This window comes from Buteo buteo, chromosome 1, assembly GCF_964188355.1.
Source record: "Buteo buteo chromosome 1, bButBut1.hap1.1, whole genome shotgun sequence".
Taxonomy (NCBI): Eukaryota; Metazoa; Chordata; class Aves; order Accipitriformes; family Accipitridae; genus Buteo; species Buteo buteo.
The window spans coordinates 26,908,701-26,921,517 of NC_134171.1; the positions used below are offsets into that span (position 1 = coordinate 26,908,701).

Sequence of the window (12,817 nt, forward strand, 5' to 3'; positions counted from 1 at the left end):
AGGCTTTTTTCCAGATGTGGAAGAAGATAAGCTAGTAGGAACAGACCAGTGCTTAGACTAATAACATGAACATGGTCCTGTGATGCATGCAACAGTTTTGTGATACCATGGTTAATGCACATTCTTTCCTTTTTACGTGGTTTTGGGCAAACTTTGGTATGCACTTAGCTATGCGGGACTCTGTTTGCAAATACGAGAGTGCCAATCCTTTTGCTTGAAGTCAGTTTAAATCCTGGCTCCTCCCGCTTTCAGTGTGCTGAGCAAAGGTTATCTCAGCAATGTGCACGAGGCTGGCCTGTAGGCCTGCTGTAGTTGTTCTTGAAGGGTATGTGTGGTGGGTTGTCCCTTGCTGGACGCCAGGTGCCCACCAAAGCTGCTTTATCACTCCTCTCCTTAACTGGATAGGGGAGAGAAAATATAACAGAAGGCTCATGGGTTGAGATAAGGACAGGGAGATCATTCAGCAATTACTGTTGTGGGCAAAATGGACTCGACTTGGGGAAAAAAATTAATTTAACTTATTACCAGTCAAATCAGAGTAGGGTATTGAGAAATAAATCCAAATCTTAAAACACCTTCCCCCAACCCCTCCCTTCTTCCCAGGCTTAACTTTACTCCTGAATTCTCTACCTCCTCCCCACCAGCAGCACAGGGGGACGGGGAATGGGGATTGGGGCCAGTTCATCACACGTTGTCTCTGCTGCTCCTTCCTCCAGAGTGGGGTCCCTCCTACAAGAGACAGTTCTCCATGAACTTCTCCAACATGAGTCCTTCCCACAGGCTGCAGTCCTTCACGAACTGCTCCAGCACGGGTCCCTTCCACGGGGTGCATTCATTCAGGCACACACTGCTCCAGCGTGGGTCCCCCATGGGGTCACAAGTCCTGCCACAAAACCTGCTCCAGCGTGGGGTCTCTCCACGGGTCTGCAGGTCCTGCCAGGAGCCTGCTCCAGCACGGGCTTCGCACGGGGTCACAGCCTTCTTTGGGCATCCACCTGCTCCAGTGTGGGGTCCTCCCCGGCTGCAGGTGGAGATCTGCTCCACCGTGGAGCTCCGTGGGCTGCAGGGGGACAGCCTGCCTCACCAGGGTCTTCACCACGGGCTGCAGGGGAATCTCTGCTCCAGTGCCTGGAGCACCTCCTCCCCTCCTTCTTCACTGACCTTGGTGTCTGCAGGGTTGTTTCTCTTGCATATTCTCACTCCTCTCTCTGGATGCAGTTTCTGTTGAGCAGCAACTTTTTCCCCTTCTTAAATCTGTTATCCCAGAGGTGCTACCACCATCGCTGATGGGCTCGGCCTTGGCCAGCGGCAGGTCCGTCTTGGAGCCGGCTGGCGTTGGCTCCATCGGACATGGAGGAAGCTTCTAGCAGCTTCTCATAGAAGCCACCCCTGTAGCCCCCCCATTACCAAAACCTTGCCACACAAACCCAATCCAGTATAGCCCAAAGTGTCCTCTGCAGAGGGGGGCGTGTGTGGGTGCACACACGCGTATGTGTGCATATGCCAAGAAACCGAGCTCTGATTTCCTCTGGAAAAGGTGGACGCAGCTTCTTGTTCCTCTTAGTCTTCTTCTGGGCTCATCTTTGTCATTTATAATGTCATCTTCATGCTTATTTTTAGTTTCTAGCTTTTCTCTGTGGAACTGTTCTTACATTTTAATTGGCTAAATCAGGAGACTTGTAGCTGATTAATGTTTCCCCTCTGCAGCAGGACCATCTAGAGTAGGCATAAACCTTTCCATGCCTCATTTACTTCCAGTTCCTTTTCACACAGACATGCACTGTTCTTGGACCTTCCTGTCTTTCCTCACCTGCTGTCAGTTTCTGTTGTACATCCACTGGATTAATTGTTGTTCCAGCTGTGCATTTGCATTTCATGATTTTATTCGTGCGGCCAGAAATTGTGTATGAAACCGTCCTACATCAGCAGTAATGACAGTGATACCCAGGTGACAGCTTTTGGCAGGCAGATTCTTACCTGAATTGTGTTAACAGTTTCAGTACTGCTCCCTGGTGAATAAGGGTGTTCGACAAACACATAAAAAGATTGACTTCCATAGCTGCAATGTTTGATGTTGAGTGAAATAAAATTACTATCCTTTTTTTTTCTTCTGTATAGATGAAAAAAACACTGAGTCAGGCTGTTATGAAATAGCTCTTCCTATTTCTTTCTGTCCTGTACTTTATTCTATGGGTGAGATAAAAGTCAGTTTTGACGTGCTCCATCTATTATTCATCCCAAATGCTAATGGTTTGATTGTCATGATTTCCCTCTGTCCCAGCAGATCAAGATTAGAGATGATTTAGTATGATTAGAGATAGTTTAAATGATTAGAAGTCACTACTGGCAAATTGCATCTGGTTTCTTCTGAGGTATGAGGGAAACACAGTGCCTTGTTCTAGTTTATGCATTTGCATAAACTGATTGTCAACTGATGTCTTTATGATATACTTTTCAGAGTATGGGGGGGTTAAAGTTTGCACACTGTCATACCAGTTTGCTGGGAGTAGTTCCTTCACATGAAGAAAACCAATGTGTTTATAATTAAGTGGGGGATTATGTTTTAGGCTTTGTATTTGCACGTCAATTAAAAAAAAAAAAGTGTTGTTCTGTCTAAGACTGTGTGTCGCTATAACCAGCATTTGTGAAAGCTGGTGCGTTTGCTAATCCCGTGGGAAAGTGCCAAACTTGTCAGTTTTTATAAATTGCTGTCTTTATGACAGGAAACTGGGAGGGGAAGGGTCTTGTATCTGAATGGAACAGCAAGGAGACGTAAGGACAGATGTGTCCCCAAGTCACTATTTCTCTATGGTGGAAGCAATGCCCAGAGCAAGGGTCTTGCTGAAAGATTGGATGCAAGCCATGAGAATTCTATAAGCATCCGGTAAATGTTTTGGCTGGGTGAGGAGAAGACCTCCTGGAGGACAATTCAAAACTAGGCAGACTTTTTTGGCTTTGTTTTGTTGCTGTTCAGTGCTCTCTAAACATAGCAACTATTTTTACATATTTGTTGGTAGTAATAAAAAGTATTCTTTACTTTTAACTGAACACGTCATCTGTTGAGAATGATTTGAGGATGAATGACAAGCCATTGTCAACATGGTAGTGAGTCACAAATGAGGGTTCAGTCATGCTTGTAGCATCCGGCACCCTCAGGCGAGACTGGGATTCCTAGACAGTTCCTAGATGGTCCATTCCTAAGCAGCACAGACTGACTTAAGAGCTCGTAATGCAGAATGTACCTCCTGGTCTAAGCATCCCTGACAGGACTGTGAGTAGATGCCTAAACCTTAGCTTCCAATGAGTTTGTATTCATGCTCACAGTTGACTTCATGATGTGAAATATCATATAATACTACCAGGAGTATTGTGATGTGTGTCTGAAGGGCTGTTAACTCATGCGAGTGCTTCCAATTGCCTTTGTTTATTCTATAGAGGTGATAGGTTAAAGGCCAAAAGTTGAAGCCCAGTACAAGATTTTTAACATGGTGTAAAAAAAAAAAAAGCAGTGAAAATACATCGTTTGTCTAAATACAATAGTTTTAGAACTCAAAATGCTATAGAATATAATTTTTTAAATATTCTGAAGAATACATTGTAGTTGTCGTTTTTGTTTTTTACTTCTACAAAACACTTCTGTTACAATCTGTAATTGCACTGGCCAGAGCAAATACTTTGCTTTATGTGTTAAATGGCTTGATGAAATGGGAAGGAAGAAACTGGTTGACGGACACGACTTAGTCCTTTGGCAAGGCCTGTAAAGCTCTGATGTTTCCTATGCAGCAGATGCTTTAACTGAATGTTATGAATTGCTCTTGTAAAGCACATCTTCTAATAGATGTCACCCTTTTGTTTCCCCCTACTCTTTTGCAGCAAGTGACAGGCAGAAGTTTTGGTGAGAAAGACTTTCGTTCTGGATTAGAAAACGGCATTCTTCTGTGTGAGTAAGTAACACTTATAGTTTCGAGCCTTGAATACAATCTTGACTAAAGCTGAAATGAACTTTACCTAGTATGTCCAATTGTTGGTTTCCTGTTACGAGTTTTGATACTGTGCACACTGGTATTTCACTGCAGCATCATTTCAGTGCCAAAGCTATTGTTATAGTGAGGATTGAAATGTGGCTTAAAGAAAACAGGTTTTGCAAAGTGCTTCCCTCACTCCACCCCAGCTCCTTAGTTGAATTATGTAAAGTAAAAATGGTGTTTGCTTTTTGGTTTCCTTTTATTTAAAGATGTTAACCACAGATTGGCAAATGGTGTTCCACACCTGCCTGTGGACATCTCTACTACAGTGAGGCATTTTGGACCAACGCCAGGTCCGAACACTGTCAAGAGTTAGCCATCTGTATACCATCAACACTCAGCTCCTTTTATAGTTTCTGGAAACGTTAGACATTCTCTAAATTTTACCTAAAGGTGTATTTGAATGATGTGTTTTGTAATTTTTGGACAAGAGATGCAAGTTAGCTGTTGCACGTTTCTCTCTGTGGCTTTAATTGCTAGTTTTTAGGTAGAGTATTCCAAAAGCACGTTGTGGGCTTAGATGCCAAAGCTGGTGACTTTTAAGAGCAACTTGGAAGTGTGCCCTAATGCCTGTAGTTCTTTGAAAATCCCATGCAGGTTGTCAGGAGTTTGGGAGAATCCAGTGATCCAAATCACCTGTATGGACCGATTTCTTTTGCTGGGTGTGGAGGGCTGTCACTGAAGTTGGTAAAAGCTGTCTTTGCACACCAAAAGGATGAAGCTTGTGCAGAACTGAATGCATATTGAAATTTATAAACGAGATCTCCTGAGATGTTTAGCTGGACCATTGCAGCTACTGGTTAAGTTTTATTCTATGAATGAAAGGTGGTGGAACTTGGAAACTGTTTTCAGTGGTAGAGTTGAGCTAATATCCTGTAACTCAACTCTAGGTAGCTTACGATAGCTTTGAAACCTACTTGTGTAAATACTGTTGTATAGCTCATTGGTGTCATTAATCAGACAGCTTGAACTTTAGCTGTTAAAGGGGAAAAAATATCAAGGAAATGATATGATCTAGTTTGATTGTAGTTGCGTGTCTTTGCTGAGGAGTGGCTTTGGGAGGAGGGAAGTAGTTGTTATTGTTGATCGAAAGTTGTGGAACTCGGAAGGAGCATGTAGTTTACCTCTTTGTACTTAAGGGTTGCCTCTTGCACAAGATCTCTCCTCTGTGTGTTCAAGGGAAGTGCTGTGTGCTGAATCACTTCACGTTGCTCTTTAAATGTTCAGGTTGAATTGTGTTGCATGAAAAGCAAGGGATGTGTATTTCAAGATTAGATTGTAATCTTATCTGCAAGTAAGCGGAGGTGGTCTGATTTAACTGCTGTAAATCTTTAAGGTGGAATGCTTAACTAACTAATGTTTTGTTAATGAAACAAATAAATATGTATTTCTTAGAAGCTTGTGAGCTCCAGTAATAAGCAGGTCAAGGGACAACACTTGGTTATACTACTAAATTGTTCTGTGATGTTGGGCAAATTGCTTGTCCTCGTTTACCACCTGTGGATCAGTGCAAATCAACCCGAAGGGATGTGTCATCTCAACCTCACATCTGAGAGGCTATGATGTTTGTATTGCATCCTGCTAGCAGCTGTGGTTAGTGGGTAAAACTTTATTAGGCTACAGAGCATTAACCAGAGAGCTACCAATTTGGCCTTCAAGTTTGGCTTTCTGATGACGAACAAATTATAAGGCCAACAATAAAAGTGTGCTCCTCATTGGTTCCAAGTCCACTGTAAAATGAAGAACTCAACAGAAATTTGGGGTGTAATACTGAGAACTTTTAATGTCTTTTCAAAAAGTACGGGCTTTGGCAAGTGAAGCCCTAAGAGTTAATTTTCTATCTATTGCTCAGTGAAGAAGTGCTAGTAAAGCTGCTACAGGCAATATTGTCTTTCTAGACAGGAGTTTTCTGGTTTATCAAGACACCTACATGGGTACCTCATGAATAAAATCTGGTGGTATTCAAGCTTTCTCTTAACCTCCTTCCAATCTGCTGTGCTTTCATTGCAGCTGACCTCAAGAAGCAGATGAAAACCTGATCTCATAGTCTTTGATAAGCTTCAGGGGATAAGAAAGAAATTAGAGCTGTCTTAGGTTTCTGAAGATGGATGAATTCACTGCCTTTGGTCTGGTTTATCTGATTTGTTGAAAATTTAGGGAAAAGCTAAGCTTGCCTCAGTTTATCTCCACAGGACAGTACTGACTGCTAGTGTCATTAACTGGCAACTCGTAGCCAGACACTTGTGTGGGTGATGTCTGTGTGAGTGTGGAGTGGTGCTCACTTCCGTGTGGCTGTTTCAGTGTTTTCCTTGCCTGTTTTATTTTGTGATGAGGACTGAAAGCAAGCTCGGGTTCTGAAGGAATCCCAGTAGCTGGAAACTGATGTCAGGAGTGGGGACACAGTATGCCTTGAATGTCCTAAACATGTCTCAGGCTACCTTTGGACTTTGCAGGTGTTTTGCAGAAGGGAAGGGGGGTAGCCACCCTGCCAGAGTCCATTCCCCAAACAGTCAGACTAGCCACGTGCAAAATGGCGCAGGGGGAATCTTTGTCTATGTCTTGAGCAGGATTGTTGGAGCCTTACACGCAGTAAAGCCAGGCTTCCCTCCGGGTGATCCCAATGTCTATGGCCTACGCAGCCTGCAAACTCCGGCAGACATCGCTACGCTGGTTATAAATGATTCATTCACGTCTACCAACTATCCGCACATTTTAATAAATGAAAACTAATACAACTGCACGATGCCAAAAGCTTGGACTCTTGGGGTGGAAGTGTTACGGACCACCAGCCTGACTGGCGGAGCAGCCCTGCACGCGTGTGCTAGCCACAGGCGCCCACAGGCCTTGTCCCTGCCTCTCTGGGAGTGTCTGCGCTGCAGCTGGCGTCTCGGTCTGGCCTCATTATGACATTTTCATCGCTTGACGCGCTCGGCTCGGGAGCTGAGGAGCATATTTAAACGATGCAGGGTGCCATAAAGCGGCAAGCTGACGGATGAGGGTAACACAAGCCCTTCCTTCTTTCTGGATGTTTGAAAGCCCACTTGTGCAGTTGTCCTGACAGTCCTGGCTCTAATTGTTCGCCCAGCTGTGCTGAGAAGCCAGTGACTACGACTTCTGTTTGTCTGAAATGAGTTCATGGCTTTTTAGCATAGCTGTCTGACGTCAGTGCAGATGGTGATTTCAGCAAGGGACATCATAGCTAGGCGGAGGCAATTCTTGCTCTATTCTTGCTTTGTGTATTAAATTCTCATATGCAAAGACTGAGGAGTTTCCTGACTATGCTTCTGCATGGCTGGGCAAATATGCCCTCCTGGGGGCATGGTGGCAAGCTCTATGAGGGAGGCATACAACATCAGTAGCAGAAAATAGCACTAGAAATTCCCAATTTCCACTTCAGCACACATTCGGGTTTGTGTTTTGTTTTGGTTTTTTTCTGTTAGATAGCTTTAACATTTAGGTTTGACCCAGATATCATAAGAAGCTAGAGGATTAATCAGGAATAAATTAGATCTGGTTGTTGCAATGCTTAGATGTTCTATTCTATGGATTCAGGCATCAGAATGAAGGTTGATTGCAAAAGAAAAAGTATATGCTGTCTCTATCCGCCTGCCCCACTGATTTGGGTAATTCTCTTGCTTTTCTGAAACAGCAAATAAGGAAGTTGAAGTTGCTTTTATTTCTAATCATGCAACAATTGCTATTAATAAGTTTAAAAATTACTACATGAAGACAAAAATGCATACATCTTCCTGCAACCTTGCCCAGTTGTTACTGCTTTAATATTCTTGCAAGTGTGTTTTTAAGGTGAGCGGTTCCTTTCCATTCTCCTTGCCATCCACCTCCTCTTGCCCAGCTCTGCTGCTGCAGGATTCCTTCTTTCACATTTGGCATTCAGCAGTTACAGGGGTCTCTGTGAGGATGTGAGACTTGGAAAATCCCAATTATTGCTTGCTTTGATGTGAATATGCAAGGGTGATATATATCCAGCGTATCTGTAAGCATTTCTGACATGCAATTGGGATCATATTTTCTCTCAAACTTTCTCTGGAATCAAGCAGTACTAGGAGTCCAGCTGCCCTGAAAGTTTGTATTTGTTGTAATGAGATTCTAAAGTCAAGAATAGGACCAAACCATAAAAAGAGTAGCAACAACAATTGGGACATGGATCCTGGGCAAAGGACCTTAAACAATGAAATCAAACCGAATCCAGATTTGGATATCAGCAGAAACTATTTGGCTTTCCAGTGGAGTCCCACAGCATCATGATTGTGTGTAATACCTTGGGTTCTGTACGTAGAACAGTTTAGCTGCATGTCTGTTTTATGTATGTATGTAAATCAATTTATAGCAGTAAATGCAGGCATAATAAATCTTTGATTTTCCTCAAGCATGAAAGTTCTAACGAATATTTAACTGCATACCTTGAGAAGCCATGGCATAAACGTATAAAAGTGAAAGAGGAATAATTGTATGTGGTTAAAGATGGATGTCACTTGCATATACAGTTCTGGATACCAACTTATGAGCGTTTTCCCAAACTTTTTTTTGTTTCTTAGAGACACTTATTTTGTATATTAGCACATGGTGTTATGTAGCTTAGTAAGGTGTGCAGAAACTATGCTTATTGTTTGAAACCAGGATTCTTTGACTCTGCAACTTTTTCATTATGTTTTGAAAGAGCAGATATGAAGGTATTTTATTGCTCTTAAGTAATTTTGGTAAAGTTGCATATGTACAGTGAATTAAGGAAAAAGCTTTACACTTTTTCTTGTGTAGGACAGTATCTAGGAAAGGCAGTTCCCTTCAGCTGTGCATGTTAGGAATGTATGCCTTTAAAAAGTACAAGAAAGTTTTTAGGTTTTAGTTATAAATAAAAATAGTTAGTCATGCACATAGATTATTTTAATAGTATTTAAAGTGAAGTGTGGCTATAAATCTGAGTGAGCTGAAAGTGATTGTGATCAAGAATGACTTAATGGAATTTATCATTTACTCTCTCATGAAAATAATTTTTTTCTATAAATAAGATATCTCCTTAGCTTGTGTTCTTCATGTCACTGGGGATGAATGAGCCGCTGCTTCTCAGAGAGCAGAGTTTCTTTGGGCTTGCATCATGGTTGTAGTGCATCTGACCAAGCTTTGGGCCGACATGAATGCTGTTTTCAGCAAGGGCTGGATATGTGCCAGATCAGTGCAAGTGTAATGCTATGGAATAGTAAAACTGTGTCCTCTGAGTCAGTGGTGCTGTTAGGTATGGAGAACAGTCTTCACTGTATATATGGTGTTTCGGTTGTGTGGCTGTTTAAAAATCAAGTTCTTCTTGCAAGTTAATGTCACTTATGTAAAATTGCCATGCCATTTATGGAGACCTGGTAGGGGAAAACAAATACTCAGTCGTCTTTGTAGATTGTAGGATTTTGTATATACGTTATGATACTTGTCTGTCAGTGGTATAGGCCTGGCATCAGTTCAGCACTTGGCTGTGTAGTGTACAGTGCAGACACTCTTGTCTTGCCAGATACCTCACTGGAGAAGTTAGTGGATGCCCAGCCCTTACGATTAATTAGGCTTTTGCTTGAATTTCCTATTCCTGGAAACTAAGAAGGTATTTGAGTTTCATAGGCATACTTGAAGTGTTGAATGTGACCCATGCCTTGAGGTGAGAGGGGATTGGTGTTCTCCTGTGGTTTTCAGGCTCTGCGTTGTAAAGCCAAAACATTATCAGCATCATGGATTTGGCATGTCTCCAGTTTAGAGAGACGGGCCCCAAGGCTCATTAAGCATTAAGATTTAGGTTCATGTGAGGACATTTGAAACAGTTTTATATGAATCCGGAGTTTTTAATCTTCAAGTTTTATTGCCGTGTTACAATGCAGAGTTATTTATTAGTACGGTTTAGGTGAGGGGTCAAAGGTAACGTAAACTGTAATGCTCAGCTGTGTGCATGAGAAGAGGAGAATAGCCATTGAGGGGCATACTTGAGTACAGCCAGAATGGCCTGTCTTTGTATTTATGTTTAAAAAAAAAAAAAAAAAAAAAAAGGCATCTCAGTAGAATAAATAGTAGAGTTTTTTCAGTGGAGCTTGGTAATTGACAGCGCAACAGACTGTGGAACACTGAGCCATTCAAATAGAGTGTTGCTCAAGTGCAAAGCAAGGTAATCCTGAGAGAGGTTTCAGCTTTCCAAAAGTGTATGTTTAAGAAATTATACTGGATACATACTTTGGGCAATTATCCATGGCCATTGCTACTGAGTGTAAAACTGTGTGTGAATTGTAAATCTGTAGGTGCATGGGATGCTCTTCATGTCAGTTGTGGTGGTAGGTTCTGTATAAATAGCTTGTGAAGCTATTTATATACAGTCTTCCCTGTTGCCTTTCTTGAGCTGTTTTGCAAGGCCTCTATCTTGTTCATATTTTTAGACTTTGGCAGAGCAAGACCCATACTATCCTGTGTTTGGCATACTCATTTTCTCAATGCTACCTATTTGCATAGTTCTTTATTCACCGGACTGGACTGTGAGCCCTTTATAGGACAAAGTCAGTTCTGTCCTGCTTGTTAAAAAAGCACCTTGTTCATCTGATCCTAAATAAATAACGTCAGGGGCATCATTAGCAATCACTCAAGAATGTTTTCCCAAAAATATTTTTGTGACCTCAAGAACATCTCTATATTTTGAAACTTCTTTACCACTTCCTTTGCAACAAAATATTTTGACTTTTCATTGTCTGCTATTTCAATGTGATTTGTTAATCTTTAAGACTAATAGTGGATTTTTCTCTCCATTTCAACTATTTGGGGGCATTTTGGAGCTGCCGGTAGTGCATGAGTTTAAAATATGTGGATACTGAAGCTGTCTGGGCTAATAATTATCAAGTGCTGAAAGGCTGCTTGTTAGAATGTAAACCTGTAAAACTTAATTTAAAAAGAGAAATGTCTCCATGAAGGTTTACTGTGGATAGAATTTCCTGAACTCTCAAATATGAAATGCCCTTTTACTTTAAGATCAGGTCATTAGTCAGCTTTTCTTTTTAGGAATATGATCTGTTATTTAAGCAAAGAACTCTGTTGGATACCTGTCCCTCCAGCCTGGACTGATCTGTGAACACACATCACTTCAACCTTTCTTTTTTTCCGTTTCTGAGGCTTACTCTCTGAAAGTTCTTCTCTTTCATTTCCTCTTAGAAACAAGGTCTTTTTGGAGGCCGGGTTTTGGCAGCCATCGTCTGAATATTTTCTTAACTGACGCTTTCTTGCAAGACAACTGTCCATGAAATTCTTGGTACTTTTCATTAGATCTTTTATCAGCTGTTGCCTGAAACGCCTTCTCTTCCTGGCAGAAGTTTTTCAAATTCTTAACTGGTGATAAACAACTCCAGGAAGGTCTAATAGGTTAGTCACATGGTGGCTAGTACTGATTGCAGTTTGTCTGTCCTGCTGTGGAGATACCTTATCTCCTGGAATGCCAAGCCTTGGGGACAGCACTGAACAGAGCAATTGATTTTTCCCATACCTCTCAGATCTTGCTTTTATCAGGGGAAGGAAATGACCTAGCTTCTCCCTATAAGTGGGGATGGAGTGGTTTTCCACTTCCATCATGCACTGTCATTTCCATAAGGTAAGACAGCTCTAAGGTTTTAGCTTCTATGCAGTGTCTTTCTGTGCTTCATTTAACAGCTAATGACCGAAGAGTCTGAGCCAGCACCTGGCACAGGGGAAAGGGAGGATGGATGTGTGGATATTGGACTGAAAGTGGCAGGAGGACTTTGAGAAGTGAAGAACAGAGGATTGTCCTGACTCAGGACAGGTGTGTAAATGCTACGGGTGGTGGGCAGAAATCACAGCTGAGTGCCTTGAAGGGTCTGGAGAATAGGTCAGGTGTGTGTATAGAGACTCAGGTTTTGTGGATGAAGCCTGAAGAGGCTTGGTTTTATACTGGTTTGGGTTATTGTCTTTTGGGTGTATGGTGGGGTTGTTGGGGTTTTTTGCCTTCATCATATTTTGTTTGATTTCTTTTAAGAACTATTTTATCTGTATTTCTTTTTGTCATGTCTTTGCTCCTTTTACTGTTAGAAGTTCCTTGAAATTTCATTATTGTATCTTCCTTCTAGTTATGTCAGAGAAACACTGGTTATATAAGGTACCAGAAAGCCTCAATAGGACTTCTGTATGCCATACAAAATGTTCAGAGATAACTGTGAGGTTGGACAACAGATGCTGGAATTGTTCCCCTGTCCATAGATGCCTGCAGCACAGGTATCTAGACTTGCTGTGCAGCTAAGTGCAGAAAAGTAGCTGCTTCTGGTAACAGTCATGTTGATGAGTGCCTGATGTCTGACTTTCCTGCTGTCTGCAGTGCAGTAGGCAGGACAGTACTCTGCCATGTACTGGTTGCCAGTGTTTCTGAACGGTTAACCAGTGGGGTTTTTTTACAAAATCTTTTTTTGAGTGGCACAGAAAAATAACAAGTGTTTATTAACAGGTCAACACACACTGTTATGGTCAGGTTTAGGGCTGGGAGAGTGACAAAGCGCAGAGCTATAGCTGTAATGGGGATGGAAATGGGGCCAGTGTAGTGGGGCTGGAGGAAGATTTAGGCTGCAAATGTTCTCTCCTCTGTGAACTTGGTCGCTGGGGTCATGTCTGAGTGTCTTCACCTCAGAATGAGCCAAGGATTAGGATTAGAGTTAGTGTTAGGATTGGGGGACGGACAAAGGCTGGAGCTGCAGATGCAGTGGGGTTGCCGGAGGAAGGTGTGCGCTGTGAGTGTTCTCCCCTGCAAGCTCTTTAAT

At 42.2% G+C, this 12,817-nt stretch overlaps 1 protein-coding gene across 2 annotated transcripts in view; it reads left to right on the plus strand.

Annotated features, from left to right (window-relative positions):
- The window catches only part of LIMCH1 (LIM and calponin homology domains 1), a 182,127-nt gene that overhangs the window by 63,804 nt on the left and 105,506 nt on the right, over positions 1-12,817 (plus strand). For both annotated transcript variants that reach the window (XM_075024979.1, XM_075024997.1), the window contains exon 2: positions 3,874-3,944. In XM_075024979.1, the coding sequence (XP_074881080.1) occupies positions 3,874-3,944 (71 nt within the window). The remainder of the gene's footprint in view (positions 1-3,873; positions 3,945-12,817) is intronic.